Here is an 11,182-nt window from a genome sequence, read left to right as displayed (position 1 = left end):
CATCAATTTTCCTTTTAAAACATTGCCCCCAAATTAGATGTAGCACTGCGACGGAGGTTTTCTGTATCCCTTTAAACGTTATGCCCGAGTCTCACGCACGGGGAGGGATGTATGCCAGGCTATTGCGGGAGACACAGCAGGGGACAGGAGAAGGGGCTAGTCCCTGGAGAAATGAGAAGGATCAACAGCACCCCTGGGAAAACGCTATTGAGAAATGAGAAGGATCAATAGCACCCCTGAGAAAACGCAATTGAGAAATGAGAAGGATCAATAGCACCCCTGCAGGCCCGCAGGGCAATGTAAAACGGAATCGCACCGTGAAAAGAACGCCAGCGCCCAGGTAGGTGCCGGGGGGCAGGGTCGCGGCGCGTCGGGGGCGGGGCGGGGGCGGGGCGCGGCGAGTCCGTCTCCGCCCTGGAGGCGGGGTCTCGGGCCGGAGGCGGGGCCGCGGGTGCTGACGAAGCGTCACGTGACCCGGCCGAGCAGCTCCTGGCGCACCTTCCCTCCCGCGTCAGACCCAGGCAGCCACCGCTCGCGTTCAGGTGGCAGCTCCCGCCGGCTCCAGGGACGGCTCCGCACAGCAGCAGGCGCCGGGGCCGAAGGTGAGGGAGCGGGCGGCGCGGCGGGCGCGGGCTCGCGCGCCGTCTGCGGACGTGGCGCGAGGCTCCTCCCCGGGGCGCGGGCGGGGGGCTCCCGAGCCGTCCGCCACCCGCAGCCCCTCCGAGCCCGCGGCGGGCGACTCCGCGCCCGGGTGGCCGCCAGGGCTGGGCCCGGGCCGGGGACGATCCCGGGCGGACGGTGGCCGTCGGGGCCCGGCGCCGGCCTTCCCGACCCCCCGGCCCGCCCCGCCCCCGGCCTCCGTGGTGCAGAAAATGGTGGTCAGCGCGGCGGCGGGGGGCGGGAGGCCCGGGGTGGGCGGGTCGCACCGAGCGCTCGGCTGCAGCTGTCTCTGCTCCCCCCCGCAGGTCTGAGGGTCCAAGTGTCTCGGAGGAGCACTTGCAGCAAGAAGGCGAAGGCGCAGACAGCAAGGATAGGCCCAGGTTGGTGCGGGCGACGGGGTGGGGGCGCTGCTGCAGCGCCCGCTTGGAGACCCCCTGCGGTCCGCCCTTCTCCGCCTTCCCACCCCCCGAACCCCGTCTTCCCTGAACCCCTGTTCCTTGTCCTCCATTTTGGTGTCCACGGAGGCCTGGGACTGGATCTGCAGGGGAAATGGTGGGTCGGGGGAGGGAGGGGAGAGAAGTGCCGGAGAAGGGAGGGAGGGAAGGCCAGACTGGGGGCCCCCTAGAGGGCGTAGGACGCCTTTTAGGTGGGTTAAAAAAAATGAAAATTTGAAACAGGTTTGGGAATCCAGGACGCGGGAGTCTTGAAAGGTGCTTAGTAGGGCCTCTGTCCTCGGTGCTGATCAGGCCACAAGCAAATAAATCCTCTTCTGGTCTTTTGTCTTCTAGGAACAATGACGTCCAAAGAAAAAAAGATGATGAAAAACCTGAGCAAGGAAAACGAAAACGCCAATCCCGAAAAAGAAGAAGGGAAAGAATCCCCTGCCCCGAATGGAGAGGAATCGCGTCCTTTGGGAGGGGGTGAAGTCCAGAAGTCTGGAGGAAAGCTGGGGCGTGTCCGGCGATTTGTGCCCAGTTTCCGTTGGGCCCTTCCTAGCAGGCAGAATGATCAGAATGAAGCGGGGGATGATGTGGATAAGTTTGCAGGGAAGATGATGGAAGTGAAGCGAAAGAGTAAGGAACAGCAGCTGAAGCATTACACTCGCTTCCAAACTCCTGAGCCTGATAATCATTATGACTTTTGTCTTATACCTTGAATCCTAAGGTTTTTTTCCGTCATTAATAATGTGGCCTCAGCTCTAGAAGCTTGTAGTTTGGTGATTTACTTTTTCTGTAATCCAACGGTCTTCCCACTTAACAGTTTCTAAATGAATACTGTTTAGGTCTCTGTAAAACTTTGTTTCCAGACAATTTAACTTAGTTTTAGAATACGAAATATTCTTTTCATAACATGAAATAAAGCAGTTTGAAATGCAGTCTTCCAACTCTGCGCAGAGTTTGTTAATATTACTGTTTTTTTCTAGGTACCTGAAATTTCAAATCTCAGTGGCCATTGACCTTTGTTATTCCCAACCAATAGGAAAGTGTCCTATTCATAATTCAGGCAGTGCCAAGTACAGAATCCAAGTACAGAATACACTCTACTATTGAGCCGCATCTCTTGCCCTACACAGTATACAGTATTCTAAGAATGGCATTATTAAGTTTGGGAGATGGCTTAATTTAGGGCTCAAGTTCATGCGTTGCATATAGATACCCCAGTTTTGATTCTTACATGATTTAGTTCCCCCTAGCACTGTTGAACACTTCCGCCCAAGGTCTGAGGCTGGAGTAATCATCACCTCTGGGTGTGGCTCAAAAGCCATTAAAATTAGCATAGGGGTGGGCTGGAGAGGTCGTAAGCCCTAAGTGCAGAGCCAGGCATGGGCTCTGAGCACACTCTTTCAAAAGCATGGGAGTAAGGTGCTAGCCTTGAAGGTAGGTTACCTTGGTTTGATACGTGGTACCTCATGGTTCCTCAAGCCCCGCCAGGAGTTATCTCTGAGTGTTGCTGGGAATGACGCCTCCAACCAAAGAGAAGGGGCGGAGGAGAGTACACAGGGTCCTGGCACTGGATATGGCCCCTGGAGTACTGCCAGGAATAATCTCTTGGGCACAGAGCCAGGAATACTCCCTGAGAACTGGGTTTGGCCCAAAGACAACATAAAAGTATGCCCCACTTTGCTCTTTTTCAGTGAACCCCCCTCTCTATAGAAATTATGGAGTGACATGACCCCAGGGTATAGGGAGGAGAAGACAGAGAAGGAAAAACATGGGGGGAAGGAAGGAGATGAGAATGGAAAGTAAGAGAGGAATGGGTCAGGGGCCTTGGGTATACTGGAAATTGGGGGGGGGGTATAGTTATATATCCAACGCACAGACTCAAGAACACAGAAAACATGAGATTCAAGCAACAAACATGAAACTTCCAAATGTTCCTGTCAAGGTGGCAGGCTGGGGTGAGCTTGAGATGGGACATGGGAGCACTGGTGGAGGGAAGTTGAAACTGGTGGTGGGAGTGGTGTTAGAAAATTATATGCTTAAATCTCAACTACCAAGAACTTTGTCAATCATGGTTTTCAAAACAAAAAATTAATTGAATGATGTGCTGATGGGGGAGATTTTAGGGAAGGTAGGACCTCTGACTTCTCCAAACACAAAAGGGGAATGGAACCCCGGAACCTCCATTTTGCAATGAGATTCCCAGGTAATTGATAGTAATCTATAGTCTTCTAGTGTACACATTTACGCATAGTAAGTATAAACAAATAGAATAACAAGATGAAAAATGGCCTCGAGTGGGACCAAAAACTAAAAAGCAAACACTACCCAACCTTAAAATTGACTGTTTAAGGAACAATGCCATCTGAGGGTTCTCAAATTCATAGGTGTTAAAGCAAAGAGCAACAATACCCTGCTGTGTATTTGGGTGGGTGGGAGGAAGACTTTGCTTGTGTTGTATTCTGGAAAATTTTTACATTTAGAGAGATATAACTCTTGTGACATATTTGAAAGGAGAACTCTCATAATGGATAACAAATTCCCAAGGATCAGTCAGCAAGATACTTTCTGTATTTCCAAGGAAGGTGCTTTGAGAGCAGAAAGCAAGGTAAAAGACTAATCTGAATTCAAAATTCAGATTGCCACCCATTACAGCTGTTAAAATAAATGTTTTCTGTCACAATTGTAGTCCCAGTGATAGATCAGTGGGCTGGAGCAGATGCTCTGCATGCAGGAGAATTTGGTTTGATCCCCAGCATCATCCAGGACAACCCAGAGACTTGAGTCCATCACATATGAATAATCTTGGCTGTTTGGAATCTCAGAAGTATAGCTCCGCTGTAGAGTACTTGCCTTACATGTGTGAGGCTTTGGGTTAAAGTCCTGGCAGTGCAAACAGGAGTATTAAGAATTAGTTTTATTGTCTACGTGTAGACAGTAATATTCCTCATTAACTAACTAGGCCAAAAGTTTAAAATGCAAGTTTTCAGCCCATCCTGCATAGGTGAGGAGTCACTGTCACTGTCACTGTCATCCATTGCTCATCGATTTGCTCGAGTGGGCACCAGTAACGTCTCCATTGTGAGACGTTACTGTTTATGGCATATCAAATATGCCACGGGTAGCTTGTCAGGCTCTGCCAGGCAGGCGGGATACTCTTGGTAACTTGCTGGGCTCTCCGAGAGAGATGGAGGAATCAAACCAGGTCGGCCGCATGCCAGGTAAACGCCCTACCCGCTGTGCTATTGCTCTAGCCCATAGGTGAGGAGTCCATTGTCCACTGTCATCCCGTTGCTCATCGATTTGTTCGAGCAGGCACCAGTAACATCTCCATCGTGAGACTCGTTGTTACTGTTTTTGGCATATCAAATACGCCACGGGTAGCTTGCCAGGCTCTGCCGTGTGGGTGAGATACCCTTGGTAGCTTGCCGGGCTCTCTGAGAGGGGCAGAGGAGTCAAACCCGGGTTGGCTGTGTGCAAGGCAAATGCCTTACCACTGTGCTATAGGTGAGGAGTAGATCTGAAAATGATTTTCACTCTGCAAGGTTGCACTTGTACAATTATCACAGTTTAATTGAATACTTTGTCATCAAATTTCATGTATGTTCAATTGAGAAGTTTAAGGAGAGCTCCATTTTCTTTATAACATTTTGAATACAGAATGATCTTACATCTGTTTTGAGGAAGAAAATAAAGGAATCTGATCAGAACACAGGAGATTGTGAATTCAAGCACTTCATAAATATGAATGAATGGCTCTTTGATCCATTTGAACATTAGTCTTACATCTATATTAATCCAAGATTACCCTTGGTAACCTTATTTTTTAAGTGTGAAGGATGAGACATAAACTTCACTGGTAGAAGAACTGAGGAAGCTTTCCTCAGCAATGCTTTTGTGGGGGGAGATGAGAACACATCTTATGGAAGTGTCAAAGTTGGGGTATAGAATATTTTGACTTGGTTTTGGGGCCACACCTGACAGAGCTTACTCCTGGCTCTGTGCTCAGAGGCCACTCCTGGTGGGATCTAGAGACCATATAGGGGCTGAGGATCGAACCCAGGTCAGCCATATGCAAGGCAAACACCCTATGCACTCTACTAGCACTCTGGCTCCAGAATAATTTTTTAAATAGTGAAACACAGGATTTTGGGCAAAGAAAGGGTGGGATTGTGGCAGAATTTCCGTGAAGTGGTAAAGATCACGGAAAAGTTATAGTGTGGTTGAAGAAGACCCAAATTAACCCCTTTTTCCTGGGAGTTTCTGTGATGCTGGGGTATAGAGAGTATAGAATGAATATAGAACTTTCTGGATGCAGTAAAGGTGAAATACCATGACTAGAACTTTATTGTTTGGAGGTGACTTAAAGGAAATATCCTTTCAGGTGGGCACAATCATATGTGTGATGTTGAAATTATGTGCACAAGAAATCATCATTAATGGCATTGTAAAACACAGACCCCAGCCAATAAAAATATAGGAAATACTCTTTCTTGGGCTTTTCTGCAAGGGTAGAGGGTGCTATAACAGAACTTTTTCGAGTAAGTTAAAAATTGGGACTGATTCTGAAAGAGATTGAAGGAAAACTGAGTTACCACATCATTATTGTATACGTTTTGTGGAAGGGTTAACTTTTTCTGATTTTTTTCTTGGCAGTACATTCTAGTTTTGTTTCTTGAGCTTTTTGAGTCCACATCCAACTATGCTCAGGGCTTATTCCTGACACTGTGCTCAAGGATCACTCCTGGAGGTACTCGGCATGGATATATAGGGTGCCGGTAATGAAAACCAGCTCATCCACATGCAAGGCAAGCACCCTGTCCATTGCACTAACTCTCCAGACTCATTGGCAAGACATTCTACATTTTAAATTTATTATGGAGCAATAGCGCAGTGGGTAGGGTGTTCGCCTTGCACGTAGCTGACCTGGGTTTGATTCCTCCGCCCCTCTCAGAGAGCCTGGCAAGCTATCGAGAGTATCTCACCTGCACGGCAGAGCCTGGCAAACTACCCGTGGTGTATTCAATATGCCAAAAACAGTAACAAGTCTCACAATGGAGATGTTACTGGTGCCCTCTCAAGCAAATCAATGAGCAACAGGATGACAGTGATACAGTGATGGAAAGGTGTCAACTAGATTGTTTAATCACATTTAAAGGGGTGATGAAAATTTTTCAAATAAATGTAGTTAAATAAATTTAATGCAACTAAAATGTCACTGATAGAAATAGAAAAGAATATTCTATAAAAGTCAAAGAAATTCCAACTAGGCTTGGAGTCAACAAGAGACTTTAAAATATATAATGGAAGAAAGAAGGAGAGTAAAATTGGGGTCTCTGAAAATGAACTGGAGACATACCTGATTTAAATTTTAAAATGAATGTAAATTTATATCTCTAGCTATAACTTCATGGTAATCTCATGACAAATATACTTGGAAAAAAGTTACAGGAAGAAGCAAACGGGACCTAATCTCAATGCAACAGGTAGATTACATGGGAAGAAAACAAAGTCAAAGAAACAGAGATAGAATTCACAGACATTTAGAATCCACATAGAAAGAGAAAATACACTTTATATCCATAATCTCATAAATGGAACTTTACGCGTAATTCCTGATGGACATCGCTGGCTGTTTTGCAAGATTCGGACAAACTGGCGTTGGTGGGGCATGGAGAAACTGCAGTGGCAGCCGAAGCGTCGCCCCCTGGCCCAGCCGGGCGAGTCTCAGCACTGTCAGTCATAGAGCCGTGGCAGCAGTGCGTGCAGTGACTCATCCACTGTGGGGTGCGTCAGCCAACCACCAGGTGACCTGGGACTCGGCACAGGTGGTCTTTTTTTTAAATTTTAAAAATTTTATTGAATCACCGTGAGATAGTTGCAAACTTTCATGTTTGGGTTACAATCACACAATGATCAAATACCCATCCCTCCACCAGTGCACATTCCCCACCACCAATATCCCGGGTATACCCCTCCTTTCCCACCCTCCCCCTGCCTCTATGGCAGACAATATTCCCCATACTCTCTCTCTACTTTTGGGCTTTATGGCTTGCAACAAAGACACTGAGAGGTCATTATGTTTGTTCCATTATCTACTTTTGGCATGCATCTCCTATCCCAACTGGTTCCTCCAGCAATCATTTTCTTAGTGATCCCTTCTCTATTCCATCTTCTTTCTCCCTTTAGCTCATGAAGCAGTCTTCCAGCTATGGGGCAACCCTCCTGCCCTTGTATCTACTGTCCTTGGGTGTCAGCCTTATGTGTTGTTATTTTATACTCCACAAATGAGTGCAGTCCTTCTGTGTCTGTCCCTCCCTTTCTGACTCATTTTACTTAGCATGATACTCTCCATGTCTATCCATTTATAAGTAAATTTCATGACTTCATCTCTCCTAACAGCTGCATAGTATTCTATTTTGTAGATGTACCAAAGTTTCTTTAACCAGTCATCTGTTTTACGGCACTCGGGGTTTTTATTTCATATTTTGGCTATTGTGAACAGTGTTGCAATGAACGTACAGCTGCAGATGTTATTTCTACTGTGCTTTTTTTTGCATCCTCGGCATATATTCCCAGAAGTGGTATTCCAGAGTCATATGGAAGCTCAATTTCTAGTTTATGAAGGACTGTCCATATTGTTTTCCTGAAAGGGTGGACCAGTCGGCATTCCCACCAACAGTGAAAGAGCGTCCCTTTTCCCCCAGATCCACGCCAGCACTGGTTGCTTTTGTTTTTTAAAATGTGTGCCAGTCTCTGTGGTGTGAGATGCTACCTCATTGTTGTTTTGATTTGCATCTCCCTGATAACTAGCGATGTGGAGCATTTTTTTCATGTCGGCACAGGTGTTTGACCTGGTACAGATCCTCCTCAATAGGGTCCTGCTCTGCCAGCTCAATAACCTCCGGGCACACTCCATCAACCTCAAGGAGATTAACCTGAGGCCATGGATGTCCCAGATGCTGTCCAGAGATGCAGGCAGACACATGTTTGTCAATGTGCAGATCGTTACAACAGCCAGTCGACCAAAACCTTACATTAGGTAGACTGGGAAAACCTGTAAAGGTGATTAGAGGCTGCCCCAAAAGCCTCTGTCCCTCTCGGAGAGCCCGGCAAGTTACTGAGAGTATCCCGCCCGCACAGCAGAGTCTGGCAAGCTACTCGTGGCGTACTCAATATGACAAAACAGTAACAACGATGGCCCTCATTCCCTTGACACTGAAAGAGCCCCCAGTACACCATCAGGCTACACTAGCACACAGCAGGGACGAATGAAGACATTACAGCGCCCGCTCGAACAAATCGATGAACAACGGGATGACAGTGATACAGTGAATCTCATAAATATCTTTTCACACAACACAACAATGAAAATACACAGAATGCTCCAGTGGATTAGTAAACAAAAGCATATCTTCTGCTGCATACAGGAGACCCACTTGAATTTCAATGATAAAAATAGACTCAAAGTAAAACGTTGGAAAACAATCCTACAGGCAAATGGTAACCTGAAAAGGGCAGCAACGGTCATACTTATAACAGACAAGATACACTTAAAGCTTAAAATGAAAACAAGATATAGAGACTGGTATGATATAATTATCAAGAATCAATTCATAAAAACATAAAGATGATTTAATTCATTAATAAATACCAAATGAGGCTGCGTTCAAAGATATAAAGCAACTACTAACAGACTTGAAGAGAAATACTGAGAGTAATGTAATCATTGGAGGGGACTTTAACAGCCTGATCTCACCATATATAAGTCCCACAGAACCTGATTTAAGTGAGAAGTTGAAAGATTTGGGTCTAATTTACAGGGCTCTCCACTTCCTAAAAACTGAATACATATTATTCTCTAGTGCACAGGGGCATTCTCTAAGATACTCTCCATGAGAGGACACAAAACAAAAGTTGATAAAGTTATGCAAATTTAAGAACTGGGAAGAATATAAGGGTTAAGGGGCTTACTTTGCATGCAGCTGATATCACTACCACTTATGGTTGCTTGAATACTGGCAGGAGTGATACTTAAGCACAGAGCCAGGAGTAAACCCTGAACACTGCTGGATGAAGCACAAACTCAACCCCCACCCAAATACGGAAGATTAAAGTCATATCAATTATTATTTTATATCATAATAATACAAGGTAGTCCCTGAAATTACTCGAGAAAAGGGAAAAAAGAATTAAATTGAAAATATTTAATTAGCACAATTTTCAAAGACACAATAATGAACATATAAAACCCTAAAGACTCCACAAATATTGGAAGCAATAAACCAATATATTAACATAACAGGCTACAAAATCATTTCATAAAATCTATTGCACTTTTTTTTTGCTTTTTGGGTCACACCTGGCGATGCACAGGGGTTACGCCTGGCTCTGCACTCAGGAATTACCACTGGCGGTGCTCAGGGGACCATGTGGGGTGCTGGGAATCGAACCCGGGTCAGCCGTGTGCAAGACAAACGCCCTACCCGCTGTGCTATTGCTCCAGCCCCTCGATTGCACTTTTATTTATAAGTAGAAAACAAGAAAAGAAAAATAAATCAAGAAAATGTCAGGAAATGCCTGCTTCTTAGTTTAATTAATCCCATTTGTTTATGTTTGTTTCCACTTGATTGGTCAATGGTGTTTCATCTTTAATGATGCATTTAGCTTCAATATCATGGAGGGTTCTGCCTACATTTTTCTCTAAGAAGCTTCTGCACCTCTTTTGAATGTTTCTTCTTTTGAAACATTGACCAAAATACACAGAGAGCATTTTTTCATATGCCTTTTAGCCATTAGCATTACTTCCTTGAGAAAATTTCTGTCCATTTATTCGCCCCATTTTTGGATGGGATTGGATGTTTTCTTCTTGTAGAGTTCAACCACTGCCTTATATACCCTTGATATCAACCCCTTAACAGATGAGTATTGGGTGAATATCCTTTCCCATTCTGTAGATTGCCTTTGTATTCCGGTTACTGTATCTTTTGCGGTGCAGAAGCTTCTTAGTTTAATATAGTCCCATTTGTTCATCTCTGTTTCCACTTGGTTGCTCAGTTTTGTGTCATCTTTGAAGATACCTTTAGCTTCAATATTGTGGAGGGGTTTTGCCAACCTTGTCTTCAATGTACCTTATGTATTGTGGTCTGATGTTGAGGTCTTTAATCCATTTTGATCTGTCTTTTGTGCATGGTGTTAGGTCGAGATCTAAGCCTATTTTTTGCATGTGGTTGTCCAGTAATGCAGCACCATTCGTTGAAGAGGCTTTCCTTGCTCCACTTCATATTTCTTGCTCCTTTGTCAAAGATCAGATGATTATATATTTGGGGTTGCATGTAGGGATATTCCACCCTGTTCTATTGATCTGGGGCTCTGCCTTTGTTCCAGTACCATGCTGTTTTAATTGTTACCTCTTTGTAGTAGAGTTTGAGGTTGGGAAGGGTGATGCCTCCCATCGTCTTTTCCCCAAAGATTGCTTTAGCTATTCGTGGGCGTTTATTGTTCCATATGAATTTCAGGAGTGTTTGATCCATTTCTTTGAAAAATGTCATGGGTACCTGACAGGCATATGAAAGAGTGCTCTTCATCCCTAATCATCTGGGAGATGCAGATCAAAACAACTATGAGATACCACTTCACATCACAGAGACTGGCTCACATCCAAAAGAACAAAAGCAACTGCTGTTGGCGTGGATGTGGGGAGAAAGGAACCCTCCTACACTGCTGGTGGGAATGCCAGCTGGTTCAGCTCTTTTGGAAAACAATATGGACGATTCTCAAAAAATTAGATATTGAGCTCCATTTGACCCAGCAATACTATATCCCAGAGAAGCAAAAAAGTACAGTCAAAATGACATCTGCACCTGTATGTTCATCGCAGCACTGCTTAAAATAGCCAGAATCTGGAAAAAAACGAATGCTTGCGAACAGATGACTGGTTAAAAAACTTTGGTACATCTACACAATGGAATACTATGCAGCTGTCAGAAAGGATGAAGTCATGAAGTTTGCATATAAGTGGATCAACATGGAAAGTATCATGCTAAGTGAAATGAGTCAGAAAGAAAGAGACAGACATAGAA

General features: G+C 45.1%; 1 protein-coding gene across 2 annotated transcripts; it reads left to right on the top strand.

Moving 5' to 3' along the window:
- Positions 1–446: 446 nt before the first annotated feature.
- On the top strand, positions 447–2,035 carry BEX4 (brain expressed X-linked 4). Of its 2 annotated transcripts, XM_055120640.1 has the most exons (3): positions 447–602; positions 966–1,040; positions 1,449–2,035. In XM_055120640.1, the coding sequence occupies exon 3, from the start codon at positions 1,454–1,456 to the stop codon at positions 1,814–1,816; it is 363 nt and encodes a 120-aa protein (XP_054976615.1). In that variant the 5' UTR covers positions 447–602; positions 966–1,040; positions 1,449–1,453; the 3' UTR covers positions 1,817–2,035. The 2 variants fall into 2 exon arrangements, with proteins under 2 accessions (XP_054976615.1, XP_004614507.1); XM_004614450.2 differs by lacking the exon at positions 966–1,040 and having other exon boundaries at positions 452–602.
- The last annotated feature ends 9,147 nt before the right edge of the window (positions 2,036–11,182 follow it).

This window comes from Sorex araneus, chromosome X (assembly GCF_027595985.1).
Source record: "Sorex araneus isolate mSorAra2 chromosome X, mSorAra2.pri, whole genome shotgun sequence".
Lineage (NCBI taxonomy): Eukaryota > Metazoa > Chordata > Mammalia > Eulipotyphla > Soricidae > Sorex > Sorex araneus.
Note: the sequence above shows the minus strand (reverse complement) of the source record. Positions and strands in the feature narration are given on the sequence as shown.